Source organism: Schistocerca serialis, chromosome 3 (genome assembly GCF_023864345.2).
Source record: "Schistocerca serialis cubense isolate TAMUIC-IGC-003099 chromosome 3, iqSchSeri2.2, whole genome shotgun sequence".
Classification (NCBI taxonomy): domain Eukaryota; kingdom Metazoa; phylum Arthropoda; class Insecta; order Orthoptera; family Acrididae; genus Schistocerca; species Schistocerca serialis.
Window position 1 is genome coordinate 554,286,782 of NC_064640.1, and position 16,361 is coordinate 554,303,142.

Consider the following 16,361-nt stretch of genomic DNA (forward strand, 5'->3'; position numbering starts at 1 on the left):
ACATCCAGAAGGTGGTATTATCGTTTAAACAAGGCATAAAAGAACAGTGCATTGGTGAAGCTGTCATTTGCACTCAGGTGATTAATGTAAAATGGTGTTTGATGTGTGCTAACAGACAAGCAACACTGCATGAAATAACCCCAGAAATCAACATGGGACATAAGACGAACACATCCGTTAGCATACCATGATGAAATGGGGAATTAATGGGCTGTGGCAGCAGACAACCGATGTGAGTGCCTTTGCTGACAGCACAATATCGCCTGCAGTGCCTCTCCTGGGTTCATGACCAATTTCAGTTGGTAAGAGCTGTGGCACAGGCCCCACACACCGGTGGACCCAAATTGGCAACAAGGCACTGTGCAAGCTGATGATGGCTCCATAATGGTGTGGGATGTGCTTACATGGAAGGGACCGGTTCCTCTGGTCCAACTGAACTGATCACTGACTGGAAATAGTTACGCTGGGCACCTTGGAGACCATTTGCAGCTGTTAATTGACTCCACTTTTACAGATGACAGTGCACCATTTTGCAATTGTTTGCAACTGATCTGAAGAAAATTCTGGGCAATTTGAGAGAATGATTTAGCAACCCAGATCCCCCAAGAGCTCAGTTTGTGCACAAAATCCTGCACCAGCAACACTTTTGCATTTATGGACAGCTATAGAGGTAGCATGGCTCAATATTCTGCAGTGGACCTGCAACGACTTGAGTACATGCCACATTGAGTTGCTGCACTTCACACAGCAAAAGGAGGTCCAACATGATTATAGGAGGTATCCCACGACTCTTGTCACCTTTGTGTAATTTAAATAACAACAAAATCCGATGTAAGTCATTTCCTAACATAAACATAATATGTATGTATTTCAGAAAAATGAAAGAGTAAGGAACCAGAGGATGCTACAACTGCGGTGAAACACGTTTGGGTGCTAGAGTGTTTTGTGTACATGCAAAAAGTTAATTATCCTCCTTCTGCTTCTTTTAAGCTAGAGTCATTTCCCTAGGCACACCTGTCACTGCAATTTTTCTCCTTCATGAATATGCTGGAGAACTAGGTTTACCAAATCCTTGACTTACCAATCACTACCAGCACTATGTACTATTTTGACCAAAATTCTTGGTCTTGATTTTTCATTACTTATCAATGTAAGAAAATCCTCAATACAAACTTCTGTCATTTCCCAGAGTACTGTCAGCTGTCACACAACAGATCTTTTGGACTGACTGTTTCAGTACATACTTCGTTTCAAACATGCATTTATTTGCTACTATATTAACGTCTTGCACTCAACAATGCCAGAAAGTTATAAGGTGATTGACAAATATTTGTAATTAAGATTACAATATCTTCAATTAATTTGTGCCGTCTGGCATCTGGAAGACTGCAGCAGTCACTGTCACTCAACTGGAATGTGTTATCTTAATTTCACTGGTATATGTAGAACATGCACTGCACTTAATTCAGCTCTTCATATAAACATTCACCAATATTTCTTCATAACTCAATAATGTTTTCCCTATTAGAATGCGACATATAAAAAACTGATACTTGCCGGTTTCATTGGGTCAGTCCAACCACCAGATGTATTCGATTTTGTACAATCCCCAGGTGCATTAGGATCAATGACTGTGATAGCTATCACCTCAGGCCCCTTTTGCACCAAGAAAGTTTCAGGCCCCTCAGCAGGAGCAGCATTGTGATATCCAATCAGATTCTTGGCCAGCCTTGCATCAAGATTTACATCAGGATTTGTTTCATTCATCAACTTGTATACAGGGCCCACAAATTGCTGAAATTGTGAGATTTATTAAATTTACATGTTGTTAAGGTAAACAGCAACAAAATTAATGCAAGTTCCACACTGAGTTATCTTAAAGTTTATTTTCCAAAAAATATAATAAATCTAGCAAAATAAAATATCAAACTACACTCCCTAACTTATGTTCAACTCTTGAGTGATTGATCTTTAGTTCACTTTGTCACCTGTAAGCCAATCACGCTAATTTATATTCATAGGTCCCAGCTGTCTCCATCCTTCAGACAATGACTATCCATAAGATTTCAATTCACAGGGTTCAGCTTTCCAACACCATGCACTTAAAGAAGTTGTGAAGATACAATCAGCAAACTTCCTAATCAACTGGATGTGGGTTTTAATTGATATAACTTGAGAAATTATAGTGTCAAATTTAAGGAGCTAAAATGTGCATCATAAACACTGGTCTGGCCAACTCCCTGTCACTGAACTCCGAAATTAGCCAGAAGTAAGGACTTGTGGTCAGGTGAATAGAGGGTATAAATACAAAATCAAATAGAGGTAACGTAGGAGTAGGTTTAATAATGAATAAAAAATAGGAATGTGGATAAGCTACTATGAAAACCATAGTTAACACATTATTGCAGCCAAGTTGGACAAGAATCCCACACCCACCACAGTAGTACAAGTTTATATGACAACTAGCTCTGCAGATGAGGAGGAGATAGAGGAAATGTATGAGGAGACAAAAGAAATTATTCAGATAGTTCAGAGAGACGAAAATTTCATAGTCATAGAGGACTGGAATTCGAAGGTAGGAAAAGGAAGAGAAGGTAAAGTAGTAGGTGAATATGGATGGGGAGAAAGGAATGAAAGAGGAAGCTGCCTGGTAGAATTTTGCACAGAGCATAATTTAATTATAACTAACACTTGGTTTAGGAATCATGGAAGAAGGTTGTACCGTATTTACTCAAATCTAAGCCGCACTTTTTTTGTGGTTTTTGTAATCCAAAAAACCGCCTGCGGCTTAGAATCGAGTGCAAAGCAAGCGGAAGTTCTGAAAAATGTTGGTGGGTGCCGCCACAACTAACTTCTGCCGTTCAATATATGTAGTGCTACACAGGCATGCTTTGTAGGCACAAAGATAAATACTGGCACCAAATCCTCTGCGTAAGTAAAAAGGTCGAAGACAAGCTTTTTTTCTCCGCCCCGAGTTTAGACCACTGCATTTTCATACATTATCCAATGAAGTAAATACAAATTCTGTATTGTTCATCTTCGAATATAGCAGCATTTCAATGCACTACGAAAATCCGGACTGGCAAGACTGCTTGGGATGTTTGTCTATACGGCCAACTCTACGTTCTGAATTTTTTCCTACCTGTGAGAAGAGATGGTTGCTAATAGGAACTTTTATGAATTGTGAATCACATGCAGTATTCTCTTCACCATAAGAATAATACGAATATAAACATTTTGCCATGTATTGTTTCGTGTTTGCTGCATCTCATTTAAATCCTGTCTGCCTAATAAACTACGAAACTAGAGTGAGACAACAGCAAACGCGGAAGAATATACATATCATGTCACGTTTATATTGGTATTATTCTTATGCCTAATAGTGATACAGTCCGAAATGAAGCACAGCAATTAACCAGATTTTTAAATCTAAGATGACTAATTTCTGTGCAGAATGTAATCTACTAAAGAGGCGCCTGCAAAGATTTTCAAACGGAGAAAAATTTTCGCTAAACTCTCGTTCAGAACATCTTCTATCATACGCAGTCTATTATTTGGTTCTTGTTGATCATTATCAAAGAAAGCATCAGTGTAAGTAACAACAAATAGCAATCTCTTGCCATTGTTTCGCTAATGAGACGATTCCTCTCTCTCTCTCTCTCTTTCTCTTTTATTTTATTTATTTTAAATTGTAAGTGGCGGTAGTGCGCACAAAAGCAAGCCATGCCGCGAGCGGCGACAGGTCGTAAACAATCATTATCAGAATGCGACAAGCAATGCATGACAGTACAGCAATGCATTTTCAGCTTAGAGTGATGTAGACACCTATAACAAAGAAAACGGCGCTTACCAGATCAAAGAAAAATAAGCAATCAATTCAAACCAGACGAAGCACGTGAAAAACGAAGGGTACTGGTATAAATACGGATGGAGCACCTGACTCATAGCAATGGTTTCCTGGTAAAGCTTATGACTCGAACCAAACTACTGTAGCTGTATAGTCATTCATTCGACCTAAATTGTGTCTCATATTACAATGGACCAACTTTGTTTCGACTTGGAGGTGCGGCCTAAAACTTTTCGCTCCCCTTGAATTTCGAGTCTCAAATTTCAGGTGCGACTTAGGTGCGGCTTACATTCGAGTACGTACGGTATATGTGGAAGAGACCTGGAGACAACGTAAGTTTTCAGACTGATTATATTATGGTAAGACAGATAATTTTGGAATCAGATTTTAAACTGCAAGACATTTTAAACTGTAGGACATTTCCAGGAGCAGATGTATACTCTGACCACTATTTACTGGTGATGAACTACAGATTGAAACTGCAAAAAGGTAGGAATTTAAGGAGATGGGTCTTGGATAAACTGGAAGAACCAGAGGTTCTAGAAAATTTCAGAGGGGGCATTAGGAAATGACTGACAAGAACAGGGGAAAGGAATATACTAGAAGAATAATGGGTAGCTTTGAGAGATAAATAGTGGAGGCAGCAGAGGACCAAGAAGATAAAAGGCGAGGACTAGTAGAAATCCTTCGGTAACAGAAGAGATACTGAATTTAACTGATGAACGGAGAACATACAGAAACACAGTAAATGAAGCAGGTGAAAAGGAATACAAACGTCTCAAAAATGAGATCCACAGAAAGTGCAAAATGACTAGGAAGGGACGGCTAGAGGACAAATTTAAGGCTGTAGAAGCATATATAACTATGGGTAAGACAGATGATGCCTCTAGGAGAATTAAAAAGACCTTTGCAGCAAAGAGAACCACCTCTATGAATATCAAGAGCTCAGATGGAAAACATGTCATAAACAAACAAGGGAAAGCAGAAAGATGAAAGGAGTATATAGTGTGTCTATACAAGATGTACTTCAGGGTAATATTTTGGAAATGGAAGAGGACGTAGATGAAGATGAGAAGGAGATACAATACCGCATGAAGAATTTGACAAAGCACTGAAAGACTTAAGTCAAAACAAGGCCCTGGGAGTAGACAACATTCCATTAGAACTACTAGCCTGAGGAGAGCTAGCCATGACAAAACTCTTCCATCTTGTGAGCAAGTTGTATGAAACAGGCAAAATACTCCCAGGCTTCAAAAGGAATATAATAATTCCAATTCCAAGGAAAGCAGGTGCTGACAGGTGTAGAAATTACCAAACTATCAGTTTAATAAGTCACGGCTGCAAAATACTAACACGAATCCTTTACAGAAGAATGGAGAAATTTGTAGACGCTGACTTCAGGGAAGATCAGTTCAGATTCCGGAGACACGTAGGACCATACGTGGCAATATGACCCTACAACTTATCATAGAAGATAAGTTACAGAAAGACAAATCTACGTTTATAGCATTTGTAGACTTAGAGTAGAGTTTTGATAATGTTGACTGGAATATTCTCTTTCAAATTCTAAAGGTGGCAGGAGTAAAATACAGGGAGTTAAAGGCTATTTACAATTTGTACAGAAACCAGATGGCAGTTACAAGAGTTGAGGGCATGAAAGGGAAGCTGTGGTTGGGAAGGGAGTGAGACAGGATTGTAGCCTATCCTCAATATCATTCGATCTGTGCACTGAGCAAGCAGCAAGGGAAACAGAAGAAAAATTTGGAGTAGGAATTAAAGTCCGGGGAGGAGAAATAAAAAACTTAAAGGTTTGCTGATGACATTGCAATTCTGTCAGAGAAGGCAAAGGACTTAGAAGAGAAGCTGAACGGAATGGACAGTGTCGTCAAAGGACGATATAAGATGAACATCAACAAAAGTAAAATAAGGAAAATGGAATGTAGTATAATTAAATCAGGTGAGGCTGAGGGATTTAGATTAGGAAATGACACACTTAAAGTAGTAAACGAGTTTTGCTATTTGGGAAGCAAAATAACTGATGATAGTCGAAGTAAGAAGGATATACAATGCACACTGGCAATGGCAAGAAAAGCATTTCAGACGAAGAGAAATTTGCTAATATCGAGTATAGATTTAAGTGTTAGGAAGTCCTTTCTGAAAGTATTTGCATGGAGTGTTGCCATGTATGGAACTGAAACAAGGACGATAAGAGTCTAGACAAGAAGACAATGTAAAATGCAGTGCTACAGAAGAATGCTATAGATTAGATGGGTAGATCATGTAACTAATGAGGAGGTACTGAATAGAATTAGGGAGAAGAGAAATTTGTGGCACGACCTGACCAGAAGAAGGGATCAGTTGGTAGGACACATTCTGAGGCATCAAGGGATCACCAATTTAGCAACCGGGGTGGGGAGTGTGGAGGGTAAAAATCCTAAACTGAGACCAAGAGATGAATACACTAAGCAGATTCAGAAGGATGTATGTTGCAGTAGCTGCTTGGAGATGAAGAGACTTGCACAAGATAGAGTAGGATGGAGAGCTGCATCAAACCAGCCTTTGGACTGAAGACCACAACAACACATACATTACAATTTTGAAACAGGTGCAGGAAGGATGGGCAATGTTCAGAATCAGCCCTTCCACAGAACTAAATGACATACGAAGGGTCCAGTAAAAGAAAGAGCAAAGTCCATTTTTCAGTTTTCACTGGTATATATGAAAGTATACAGCAGATCCGATATTCCCTACTTATAGTGGGGTGGCGGGAGGGGGGGGGGGGGGGGGGGGAGAGAGAGAGAGAGAGAGAGAGAGAGAGAGAGAGAGAGAGAGAGAGAGAGAGAGAGAGCTATTATACAGTACATGAGCTTCGAAAAAAAGCTGAACAGGGAGACAAAGAGCTCAGGCCATATCAAACGGGGGGGGGGGAAAAGGTTTAGTCCACAAAGTGCTGGTCTTTAAAGTAAATAACGATATAGGTTGCAGCCCAGCCAAACAGTTGTCAAATATTTTTGTAATTACGTTCGTTCTTAGCACATCAAGCTAGGTGTGCAGGTCAGTATATAATGCACTAACATAGCTGCAGTTTTGTGAAAATACTGATACGGAAGGTGCCTGTACTGGAAGTATGGAAGGTCACCAACTAAGGGGGAAGAAGTATGGTCTCTTATCTGAGGTAAACAAAAAGATTAATGTCTCATGAAATGGGAGAAAATTGACAACATGCTTGAAGATTTAACAATGGAACTTACAAGTACACAGTTTGAGGGCACTCCCGTCTACAACTCCTTGAAGTTTGTAATGGGAATTTCTAAACACCCTGTGCAGACACACACCTAACAGGAATTTTGGTATTTCCTTTGAGTATCACCACACGTAAGTGTAGTACCTATGACACATATACAGCCACAGTAAAATGGCTGGAAATGCAAAAATAAAAGGGCACTGAGCTAGCAGAAATAAGAGGTATTGAGACTGAACAGCAGAATTTAAAAACTTTAAATGATTTTTCACAACTTGCAAGTTAACATGTTTCATGAAATGAGGGAGAAAACAAAGCTGAAAGAGCACAGAAAATACGGCCATATATATGCATTTCGGCCATAATCTGCCTCTGCCTACAACTAGTTCTGCTTACACTACATGGCAACTACCTATGTATGCTTTCAACATCCACTGGTTATCAAGTGCAGAGAATACGTTTTCCTTTATCCTGAATGTGTTGACAAAAAAAGGTAATTATGAATCATACATTTTGTTGCAATTGACATGGCTGTGAAAAATATCAATATAAGAAAGAACTACATATTCGATTTTTGCAGAATTTTGTTACAATAGATAGAAAATTTGACACACTAAAAGTAACATCCCAACAAGAGGACACTCTTATTTGGAATGGGATAAAAACATGGGACTTACAAAACCAGAAAGCTTACGAAGAAGTTCCCAAAGATTGGATAGATATGTTCACAACAGCTTGGTCAAAGATTTCTCCATTTAATGTTATTGAAGTTACATCTGAAACTTTTTTTTTCCTTAATGGCAGCATTCTTCAAGCTCTTCTACAAGTAGAGGTGTATCTTCATAGACAGAATTTACCCAAGGCTTGTCAGATTCAGGAAAACTTGTTATGGATCATGGGAGACTGCTGCTTTGAAATCAGCTTGTCCAGCTGAGGAATACAACACATTACAGTTTCGATTTGCCCGAGTTTTCTTATACCAGTAAGATTGTGATATGATCTCCAAACCTTACCTAACTTTTACTGTGGTATAGCACCACATTCTGAAATGTTCTAGTTCACATTTTAAGACTTACTATCCATCACTTGTGACATACCAGTAACCAAAGGTTTTGAAGGGGGAGGGGAATAATGTGGGTTAGAAGCACAAGAATATTCTTACAGTCTTCTAAGTGTTTTAAAGCTCTCACAACAGACAATCTTGTACTACTTTTTAAATATAGTTTGATTCTTGTTTCAGGTGATAAAGGAAAAAACAATGCTTCCGCTACCTTCGATTCAAGGACTCAGCCCCATCTCTCATTGAATAAGGTACTCTTACTCCACTTCTACACAAGTAGCAATGAAAGTCTGAATGAATATGCAATAATACTGTTATATATTTATAGAATATTACTTAAGGTTTCCAATTTTGCAAAATAAATGTCAATCTTATAGAAATGTAAGATGTAGAAAAGATTTAAACAGAAATATTAAAGTTTTGTAATTTTTTTTTTAAACCTGGACTAGCTCATTCTTATCCTGGACCCTTCATATGCAAGTTACAGGATATTACTTCTGGTACTTAGGAAACGCTAAAATCACATTTTGTTTCCAGAAGATACACAGTCGGTGTAAAAATGCAGATTACAAAGTCCAGCAATACAAGACTTAAGGGCACTTGAAGATCTAAGCAACATTAATCAAAAGTGAGAGAGAGAGAGAGAGAGAGAGAGAGAGAGAGAGAGAGAGAGAGAGAGACAAATGGATAAAACAAAGTAATGTGGACAGGAGAGATGGTAGGCTATGGCCTAACTGAAGGATTCATCCTAGAATTTTCCTGAAGGAAAACCTCAGAAAACCTACATCAGGATGGTCAAATGAGAATCCATCCTCCTGAATTTGAGGCAGTCTTAGCAAACCCATCACACCTCATTTGGTTGTAACCAAACTAAAATTCTCTTTCATTTATACACACTTGGAACCTATGCATTGCTCACACTCAACTGAATTAAAACATGCCAATGCTTCTCTCTATGATTTACATAGAGGGCATCCCACACCTTCAAATGCATATGATACACCAAAACAGCGCAAATTTATTGAATGCTGACAAAAAGCAAATGTAAAAAGAATTTCTGTGCAACTCTGGGCCGTTTTAAAAAGAATAAACTAGTTGCGTGTTGATTTGTTACAATGGCTGAAGCTATTTCATCTGCAGCTATGGTTATGACCAGTGTTCTCTATAGTTAAAAAGTAGGCTACTTTTTTATTGATTATCCTGCAGCAGGTGAGAAACTGACTTGTGACTACCGCCAAATTCTTCTGGACCTGGTGGATGGAAAAAAAGTAAGTACTGAAGATGAAAAATCATCCTTCACACTTGAAAATATCAGAAATTTGAAAAGAACTAGGGAAGATCGCAGTTTCATACCAACAGCGCAATTGGAGGCAGAGCACTTCGTCTTAATGGACATGAATGGGGAACAAAACCAGCATTTTCCTTCCACAATATACATCGCAGTATTTAACTTTATGATCACTTTACATCTCAGAATGTATATTAATCAATCAATTTCCTCTTTTCGTGAAGTTATGCCACAAATTTCTTTTCTCCCCAAGTCAAGTTAGTACTTCCTAATTAGTTACGTGAGCAAATCATCTAATCTTCAGCATTCTTCTATACCATCACATTTCAAATGTTTCTATTTTCTTTTTGTTCGAACTGCTTATGTCTATGTTTCACTCCTGTACAAGCCTACTCTCTAAATATCTTTGGGAAATACTTCCCAAGCACTAAAATTTACAGTTGATGTTAACAAATTTCCATTCTTCAGGTATGCTTTTCTTTCCAGTGGCAGTCTACATTTTATATCTTCTCTAATACAGCCATCGTCAGTGCTTCCATTACACATGTTTTGCTTTTCTGCGTGTTTATCTCATATCCTCCTCCTAAGACACTGTCAATTCGATTCAGCTGTTCCTCCAAGTCCTTTGCTGTCTCTGACAGAATTACAAGTTCAATGGCTAATTTCGAAGCTTTTTATTTCGTCTCCATGGTCTTCAATTCATTCTCCACATTTTTCTTTGGTTTCTTTTACTGTATGTTTTATGTACAAATTGAACAACATCAGAGAGAAGCTACAATCCTGTTTCTCCCTTCTCAAACACTGCTTCCCTAGTCATGCCCCTCAACTCTTCTAACTTCTGTCTGGTTTCTGTACACGCTATATATAACCTGTTGCTCCCTGTATTTTATACCTGTTGCTTCCTGTATTTTATCCCTGCTGCCTTCAGAATTTCGAAGAGAGTATGTCAGTCAATAATGTCCAAAGCCATGTCCAAGGCTTCAAATACCATAAGCACACACTTGCCTTTCTTTGATCTGTCTTCTAAGGCAAGTCTTAGGGTCAGTACTGCCTACATATCTCCAGAATCCAAACTGGAATAAGGTGATTGACGGCACATAATGTCTCATCACTTTTCTGAGTTTCTGAGTTTAAATTCTCATTTGTCGTAACGGGGATAAAGATTCATTTTATAGGCAGGCATAAGGGAAGGTGATAAGAGGCACAGCAGTGTGGTCATGGTCCTAATGTTACCTCCAAGTGTGCAGTGTCAAGTGCAATAGGACTAAATTAACAGTGCATAATTTTTTCTTTACGCTTCTATTCCAAACATGTATGTAATCTGTTAGGTAAAGTGACTGGGGCAGTGCATTTGTTAATACATAGACCTCAAATTTGAGATGATAGAGGCTCATGCTCTACCAGCCATTCTGATTTAGGTTCACCTAAATCACTTCAAGCATGCTTAGGTTGGTTGACCACCTGTCCTGTCCTGTCCGCTCCGCATTACACAAATTTCTGTGTACTGGGTATGCAAGGAGGAATGAACCATATTCAGGGGAATGACACAAACAATCATCTGATGCAAAAACGTCTAGTAAACATGTGATCTAAAATACATACCTTAAGAGCTATGAGCACTTGTTCAGAAGAAGAGAGAGGTTGCATAGTAACGATGATGACTCAGTGCTCACAGCTGTTAAGGTATACATTTTAGAGCCCATGTTTACTAGACTTTTTTGCTTTGCATGATCATTGCTGTCATATCACTGAGCACTAACCATTCCTCATGGGACACCCTACATACAATTCCTGTTTTTCTTCTATTAATCCAACATATCCTCTGTCATTATAAAGTGGTGTTAGACAAATAAATTACTGACACTGGTGTGTGTATCAAATAATTTGTGTTACATTTTAACATCTTACAGTAGGCAAGATACCGTAAGACGAAATTTTAAAATGGTCATGACAAATACCTGAATACTTCAAAAACTGCCACATGAAATCTGCTATCAAATCCCATGTGTGTGACCATGATCATCTATTCAACACACTTCTTGAGAGACTTCCCCTGATAACAAAGGCAGTAGAGTCAACCTGTTGATAGCATTAAATTTTTCACCATAATTTACACAATAAACATGTAATTCCAATTGGATCCCTATAAAACTTCTCTGAATCGACTATTGGTCGGAGGAAATAAAGAAAACATGGAGAAAAAGCCTATACGTCTAAAAGAAGCGCACGAAATATAATTCACTACAGAGGCACCTAATTAGAAGGGTGTAACCTTGAAATACGTATGGGACTTATCAATAGGGAGACTTGTTCCTCCCATTACTTTGGCCATTTAAGGGCATTAAAAATGTCTGCTGTTGTCATTAGGCTATTGTTTCTTTCCCTGCATTTTTCAGTGTTGTAATTTGCAGCTGTGAGTTTAACTGTTGTTGCTATCTAGTAAGAAGGAAACTAAGATTTTTCACTGAACTGACTTTTATTTTGGTTGTTGAGTGGTTTTTGGGTTTCAGGCATATTGTCCTTTAACTCTGATGTATTTACAGATGACTAATTTTTGTCTGCACATACAGCAGACCACTTAGAATCTGTGGAAGTCAGTGATTCTCCAAAAGAGTGTTTCAGTATCAACACCTTCATCTTACAGAATTAGACCTAGCCTTACTGCATACAGGTCCTTTGAAAACATAAGCCCACACCTCAAGGCAGCAGCTCGCACTACAACTAGACGAGGAAGGAAACAAGTGTCCACAGCAATCCTAACAAACAGTCCAGTACAATATAAACTTGAGGAAGCACTCAGAGCAAGAAATGCACAAAGACAAACTTGTGGGAAGATGTAAGAGACTGAATTTATAAAACAAGAAACAAAAGAATATGCCTAAAATACAAACTTCTGAAAGTGAAGAACTGTTTTCATGTGTTTGGCAAGGACTTTGGGAGTTTGAGTGGTAGGGATTCTGCTGAAATTTTGAATGATGAACCAAGCACTGGAAAGTGGATAATTGCTACCTTATATAAAAAAAAACACTGTGTGCAGGAGATTATCAATGTTCCTGATGAAGAGAATTTCACCGCAAAATGTGCGAGACAGATAGAGGGGCTAACGGTTCAAGTGGCCAGAAGCTGAAGATATGTGTGACACTGAAAGAAACCAAATTCTATGAGTGATTCTTATCTACAGTATTTTCTTCAAAGAATGATAGAGCTGCCAGTTTCACTTTTAACAGTGTCAAATTCAAGGGCTTAATATTCAATAATTAGCATGTTCATCTACAATTTTGTCATTTTAAATATTTCAAACACAGGCAACCATTATTGATCACCGCATGAAGTATACTTTTTCTTTGTATGAATGTACTTTATCTTATATATGATCTCAGATTACTGAACTCCATGACTTTTTGGAGATCTCTTAACATGTTTTGTACGCTACACACTGCACTTCAATCAATGCCTCTAAAGACCATGGATAAAGTTGTTTCTTAAGGTTCTTACGTTTATTACTTTTGTTAGTGAGCCTCAGTTCCATCTTTTACATCTTACTGACAAAATAAAATTGCTTTGAATACTGAATTACGTCTTTTATTTATTACAATAAAGTGGAGAATCATGTCTCTCAATAAAGGGATGCCGTGTCCCAACATTGCGAGACTTGATCCATTCTGCAAAACTTCAGTTTTTAATTTTTTATGATACTAAATGGCAAAGCACTGAATTAAAACTAGGGGCAGAAATAGTTAAAAATGAATATTTATTACACATTTAACTTTTTTTAAGTTTATACCTGCCATTTTAAAAAATAAAATGTGAAAAATGGATCAAGTCTCACCTCTCTCCCCAAGTGGCATTAAAAAATAAATTAAACAACTGCTAAGTAAATGTTGATGGCTACAGTTCACCAAAAGTGAACATGTCTGCCCCAAGATACTCAATGCACACTATGCTAACGATTTCGTTATATGCATTCCCAAACATTGCTCTAAATAAAAGTACACAGATAATGGTACAACACACTTTAAATGGCTAGGGGTGACTAGAGACCAATTTATGTAAAAGTAAATTACATGTGCCAGAGATTTTACACATTAAAAATACCAATAAGCAATTCATTGTTGGCATGGTAATTCTGTAGGCCTATATACATACAGCTTAACATCGAAACAAAAGATGGAGACAGCATATAGCTTCCTATGAAAAGAATAACTGCAGTAATAAAAAGCATCTGTAAGAGCTAATGAAACAAACAGTTTTACAAAATTATAAAAGTGTACTTAACATACTTCATGATGCAACAATTATGCTACAGGGTTTGAACAACTTCTACAACAAAAAATTCAGTTTTACATACACGATGATGTGTCGCTCTAGCTTTCAGCTTTCGAAGTGTCCAGTCTGATGCCCGACATTTTTCCTTGAAGTTATACATAACATCCAAGAGCGAGGCACATTCCTTACAAATTTCAGATGGCAATCCATCACCTTCCATAGCCTACAAGTTGTAATGTTATTTAGTCCACAAATGTTTACAACTAATTAATACATTAAATAATTATCAAAGGAAAAACTAATTATTACAAATGACAAGTTACTCAGCTATATGCACACCTACGGGTATTAAACATTGGTTCTTGCAACAGGATAGCATCACTAAAACAACTACTTTTGACAATATGGGTATCATTCTGCCAGCAAAGACCTAATATTATACTTTGCAGACAACCCTTACATTAAACAACACAGGCATGCTAGTTGAGGACATTCAGCTCTCTCTTAACATTTACGAGAAACATTATTGATTAAAAAATATAAACAAACGAACTGTCCAATACTGACCTCTATGGCAACACATGCTGATATTTTATTTGCAACGGTACGGTCAAATTCGTCAGTGGTTTCGAAGATGGAAATCAAATCTTCAGCTCTGCTCATGCACAGCCGACAGATTTTCTCCATTATGTTCAGTTATGGTACACCCAATGTTAGAAGATTTCACTTTTTCTATGGCTTTAGGTCTCTCAGCAATAAAAACATTAGGTGAAAGTGATAATCTTAGTTTCAGGTTGCGAGACAGCTAACACTTTATCACCGACAGCACACTCACATTTACTAAATAATTTAGCGTATACTAATGATATAACTATTTGCTTCATAACTAAACAAACGGTGGATCTAAAGACAAACGGGTTGAGGCCAAATCAAATGAAACATAAGGCCTTGGTAATCGACGGCGTACCGCTCACTTCCATCTTAAATGAGGGCAATTTTTGGTGATTACAGCACTAATCATTCACGATTATTTACATTTTAGAGAGAAACACTTCGTAGTCTCTGCAACAAACACATCCTATCCGAACCACCCGCTGAAACACCAACACTTCAGGTCCCCTCTACATAGCATTGCGGCACCGCCGAGAAACACGACTCGTCTCAAACAAGTGAGTCAAAAAAAGCTTCAGCACCAGTAGAGCCAACATCATGAAGTCTATTTACCTTTATCAAGATATATCCCTCTATTTCAGAGTATCGATATTCTCCTGCGCCAATGCGACGAGCTGATTGGAACTTCAATAAAATTCTCTAGCATAACATAATAAAGTAATAACGGAATTAGTTGGCAGACGGTGAAAAAAGATAGGTGTGTATTGTTGTGGAAAGCAACTATAACTAGTACCAAAATTTCATAAAAAAAGAGACAATTTCAAAATGCATAGGTCAAACAGCATGCAGCAAATGCAATAAAAATCTTCAGAAATACAACGGCGCGGGGGGGGGGGGGGGGGGGGGAATAACACAAAACGGGGGGTAACACAAGCCGCTTGTTTCGTTCCTGAGGCTATCCACCTGCCACAGAACAGCTGTTGCCTGGACCGCATTTACCCGCAGGCAGTGTTAGGCTGCAGCCTAGAAGCACGCACAACAAAAATTTAAAACAAAGAAGACATCGTTTTAATTCTGTGATACGGACCTTCATGAATCGTAAAAGACATCGGCGTAATTATTTGGTATGGGATTATTCGGCTGAACTTTTGGAGGGGCAAGCAGCAGTCACCACTCAAAGCATCACGTCAGATTCCCAGTGGCACTCTATATAAACGCGTGGCACTGATAGTGGGATATCGCTAAAACTTTTAAAAGAATGGTTAACGAGATTCTGGCAGTTTAAAGTTAAAGGTAACATCATTTGTATGAAACATAGGTGCAAAGCAAACAATAAAATAGTCATTTTAACACACATTTTTTGGGAAAGTAATGTATTTTACTTAAATATGACTACATTTCGCTTCCTTGTTACGTTCGTTTTGTTATTTTGCATTTACCCAATAAAGAGTTTTGCTTATACTTACAACACACTATTTTTAAAACTGGTATACTGCGCGGAATTTGCTCTCTCTTTTTTTGCTGCAGTTGTTTACAGCGGTGCTGATGTTAGTTTTTTCATTTTTGATCTAATTAATTCAATAAATTGTATAGTGTTTTACACACTTAACTAACAAATTTTGAATGATGCGGTATAGGTTTTAACCTTTAACTGCAATAAAATGCTATTTTTGCGGGGTAGTTATCACAAAATTTCTCGCATCAGGGGCTATAGATCCCAAAAATGGCATTGTTTGTTGTTATAAGTCGTATGATTGTTTCAAAATCGTCAATGTCGCGACAGCGAGAGTGTGTAAAGTACGATTTACGAAGTAAAAGTGTAATAGAAGGAACAGTACGCGAACAAACTGTGAGGGAAGAAGGAGGGAATTTTGGAGTATATGCAACAAAGGCAATTTTTAAACCTACATTTCGTTACTCAGTTTCCTGACAACTGAACTGCTGCAGAGGTGAATGGTATGAAATCATTATAGAATTATTTGGAATTAATTGAAATCACACGTCACGCAGAGACTCGAACTCTGTCATTTGCCTTTCACGGGCCAGT

General features: G+C 38.0%; 1 protein-coding gene across 4 annotated transcripts in view; it reads right to left on the bottom strand.

Moving 5' to 3' along the window:
• The window catches only part of LOC126470448 (zinc finger protein 84-like), a 306,629-nt gene extending 291,777 nt beyond the window's left edge, over positions 1-14,852 (bottom strand). For all 4 annotated transcript variants that reach the window (XM_050098286.1, XM_050098287.1, XM_050098289.1 and 1 more), the window contains exons 1-3: positions 14,270-14,852; positions 13,785-13,925; positions 1,558-1,794 (exon numbers count right to left, since the gene is read on the bottom strand). In XM_050098286.1, the coding sequence (XP_049954243.1) occupies positions 1,558-1,794; positions 13,785-13,925; positions 14,270-14,389 (498 nt within the window). In that variant the 5' untranslated portion in view covers positions 14,390-14,852. The remainder of the gene's footprint in view (positions 1-1,557; positions 1,795-13,784; positions 13,926-14,269) is intronic.
• Between the last annotated feature and the right edge of the window lie 1,509 nt (positions 14,853-16,361).